The 3,169-nt window shown below is 36.0% G+C and overlaps 1 protein-coding gene across 2 annotated transcripts; it reads right to left on the bottom strand.

Moving 5' to 3' along the window:
• Positions 1 to 61: 61 nt before the first annotated feature.
• LOC124895501 lies at positions 62 to 2,451 on the bottom strand. Of its 2 annotated transcripts, XM_047405950.1 has the most exons (5): positions 1,949 to 2,451; positions 1,276 to 1,316; positions 1,145 to 1,173; positions 603 to 1,023; positions 62 to 461 (listed from the first exon to the last, which is right to left on the bottom strand). In XM_047405950.1, the coding sequence occupies exons 1-4, from the start codon at positions 2,293 to 2,295 to the stop codon at positions 868 to 870; spliced, it is 573 nt and encodes a 190-aa protein (XP_047261906.1). In that variant the 5' UTR covers positions 2,296 to 2,451; the 3' UTR covers positions 62 to 461; positions 603 to 867. The 2 variants fall into 2 exon arrangements, with proteins under 2 accessions (XP_047261906.1, XP_047261905.1); XM_047405949.1 differs by lacking the exon at positions 1,276 to 1,316 and having other exon boundaries at positions 1,145 to 1,238.
• Positions 2,452 to 3,169: the final 718 nt, after the last annotated feature.

Here is a 3,169-nt window from a genome sequence, read left to right as displayed (position 1 = left end):
TTTGGTACAGGTTCTGAAACTAGAATCAGAGATTGGAGAAAATTTTGAGTCTAGGTACTCTAATAGACAATCAAAGGCGAATCCTTTAAGGTGATTCATCTGTTTTGGGTCATTACAGCCAAGCAACTCACCGTAAGCCATCCACAGAAAACTCGAAAACATTTCATGTTCATTGAGGAGAAAATGGCTCACAGAGAACCCATCCTCTACAGGTAGAGCCTGCTGTTGAGGTGTAGTTCCAAATATGAGTTCCTCATTAAAAATGACCTTTTTTGCGTAGCTGAGTTTGCTTCCTTTTAACTGATCAATCATGCTGAGCACTCCAGAAACGTTATGAATTAGTTCTCTGCAACACCTCCTGCTGTTTAATGAGGTCTCACAATCCGAAAGGTCTCTATCAGGTTCTGGAAAGAGTGGTTCATCATCAACAGAGTTCACAGATTCAGCAAGCACTTTGTCCTCTGGAAGAAAACAAGCATCATATTTATTAGAAGCATGGATGCATGAAATCCAAGTTCAGAGTTGTCTTATTTTTTAATTTATGTATTTGAGGGAAAGAAAGGAAGTATGCAAATAGTAAAATGTTGAATTGGGGACCATACTTGAGCTACTATTGGGACTGCTGGAGAGGTAGCTGTCAGTTGAATGGTGATCAAGTGAATTCCCAACTAAATCTGCTTCATCTTCCAAAGGAGAAAAATATCTAGTAGGATAAGTGAGAGCACATTTAGCTCTAAACCTTTGCAAACCTGGTTCTTAACTCTTTATTTCGGCCATCTCAAAATCCATATCTTCTTTATCAGATCCGCCAGGTCGAGCACCAAGTTTGTCTGCCACATTGCTCCAAGTTTCAGAAGCTGAAGCCTTTTAGGGCTTAATGCCTGATCTTGCTGGCATCGATTCCAAACCCATGAGCCTAGCAACCAAACTTGGAGCTTTCATTTCACGCTTGCTTTCACAATGTGTATCGGTCATTCCGTTATTCTTTGCATTTGGAAAACCCCCATTGTTCTCATCAGCAATCTACATTGTTCATACAAGAACCAAAAACAATAAAAATAAAAACTTTCCTGTCAGGCTAAAATCTGATACAATAGAAGAAAAAGAAAGCTAAATGTGGGAGTATAGTTCAAGAAATGAGTACCAAACGAAGCTTTGGCTGCTTCTCATCCCCTCCAACACAAAAAAAGAAATAATTTAGCCCTCTAGCTAGAATCACCTTCAAGAAATTAACCATTCTGCACTAAAAATGAGTGGAATGTAGTAATAGCTAACCTAGTGAAAGCAGTTTCTTTGGAAACAGCTTCGTGGCAAATCTACGGTTCCGATCAAATTGGTACAGGATCATACCCAAACAGTAAAAACGTGCACATATTAGCCTTTATATAGATTTACGAAAAAATCGAAAAATAAAAAATCAATTACTGAGATGCTTTTCTCATATCAAATTGGAACAGGATCATACCCAAACAGTCAAAACGTGCACATAATAGCCTTATTGAAGATTTACGAAAAAATCCAAAAAATAAAAAATCAATTACTGAGATGCTTTTCTCAAATCAAATTGATACAGGATCATACCCAAACAGTCAAAACGTGCACATAATAGCCTTATTAAAGATTTACGAAAAAATCCTCGAATCGTCACATAGATGCTTTTCCCATACAAAATTACCCATATTGACTAAGAGGCATAAAAAATGTGAAGTTGCAAGAAGTTAGGCGTATTTGCATATACCAGAGAGAGATGAAAAAATTGACTCACCATTCAATTTATGCATCAAGAAATTTCAATCAAGCAGGACATGCAAATAGGGTCGAATAAAAATCACAGACTTAAAATCAACATATTTATTCAGCAAAAATCAAACGTGGCCACACTTATGAGAGACACAGATGAAGAAATAGTACTAAAGTTCACACATATATTTCGAACACGGGATCAAACCTGAAGATGGATTCTTCATTTTCGATGAGGAAGGGTTGCATTCTTGGAACGCCGAAGGGGTTTGCCGGAGGTATCGCTGTGGGAGAGGAGCCGAAGTTGTGTCGTGGCTGTTGGACGTTCGCCGGAGGGGAGAAAAAAGGCGAATGGAGGACGGAGGATGGAGCGGCGGCGTAGAGGCTTGGCTGGTCGACTCCGTCGATGGCGGCGTTGTTCACCGGTGGAGGACGCAAAGGGAGGGGGTTGGCCATCGAAGTAGCAGCTGGACTCGCCTGGGGTAGGAGCTGGCGGCGTGTATGGAGGAGAAGGAAGAGGCGACGGCAAAGGCTATTCACTGGAGATGGAGGCATGGTGACGAGGACTCGGAGCGGAGGGGGTGGTTTTGGAGGTCGATTGGCGATGGAGAGATCGGAGGAGGGAGGGGGGGGAGATCTAGATTTGGAGGTGTTTGTAGAGAGAGAGAAGACAGAGGTAGAGAGATAGAGCTGGAAGTTGGGGAAAAAAATTTGAGTTAGGGTTTGTAGGTTTGAAATAGGGAAAGAGAGATCTTTTGATGCCAACCGTTGGATTGATTTTTGATCGAAATGTGGCTAGGATGAAAAATAATGTCTTAAATTGTAACAAATTGGGTTAAGATTGTAATGAATTGGGTAAAAATAGGCTATAATTGTAAAAAATTAAATTAAATTGGATTAAAAGGTAAAAAAAATCATGCAAGGTAATTTTGATTAGGCTGTATTTAAATTAAAGTAGGAATAATAATAATAAATGATAATAGTAATTAAATAATAAATAAAAACATTAAATAATAAATAATAAAAAATATAATAAAATATAAATAATAATAATGAAAATAATAATAATTAAATAATAAATTAATATAATAAATGATAAATAATAAATAATATTAATATATATAATAACAATGTAAATAAATAATAATATCAATAAATAGTATTAAATAAAACAAAAGTAGACAATGTATTTTGCAAAATTGTGAGTGTGCATAATTACGTGAAAATAATTTAATTAATAAAATTATAATAATGTCATTTTTAATTTTAGAATATTATAAAAATATGATTCTAAAAGATAATTGATGATTTATACATTTTCTAAATTATTAATGCGATATGTCGAAAATCTGTTTGATGCAAGAAAATATGCAAAAATACTAATGTTTAAAAATTAACGATTTTATTAAAATAAGACACTAAATGTAGT

The sequence above is a fragment of the Capsicum annuum genome, unplaced genomic scaffold (genome assembly GCF_002878395.1).
Source record: "Capsicum annuum cultivar UCD-10X-F1 unplaced genomic scaffold, UCD10Xv1.1 ctg82671, whole genome shotgun sequence".
Taxonomy (NCBI): domain Eukaryota; kingdom Viridiplantae; phylum Streptophyta; class Magnoliopsida; order Solanales; family Solanaceae; genus Capsicum; species Capsicum annuum.
The sequence above is the reverse complement of the archived record's forward strand: the minus strand, read 5'-3'. Positions and strand labels throughout refer to the sequence as shown.

What these genes read in the sequence shown, in the direction of transcription:
- LOC124895501 (XM_047405949.1), bottom strand. Translation starts at nt 2,295, where the DNA reads ATGCCTCCATCTCCAGTGAATAGCCTTTGCCGTCGCCTCTTCCTTCTC. An exon ending in AATGAAGAATCCATCTTCAG is followed by an intron (nt 1,239 to 1,948) that starts GTTTGATCCCGT and finishes TTTTTAGTGCAG; the next exon opens with AATGGTTAATTTCTTGAAGG. An exon ending in AGCAGCCAAAGCTTCGTTTG is followed by an intron (nt 1,024 to 1,144) that starts GTACTCATTTCT and finishes TGAACAATGTAG; the next exon opens with ATTGCTGATGAGAACAATGG.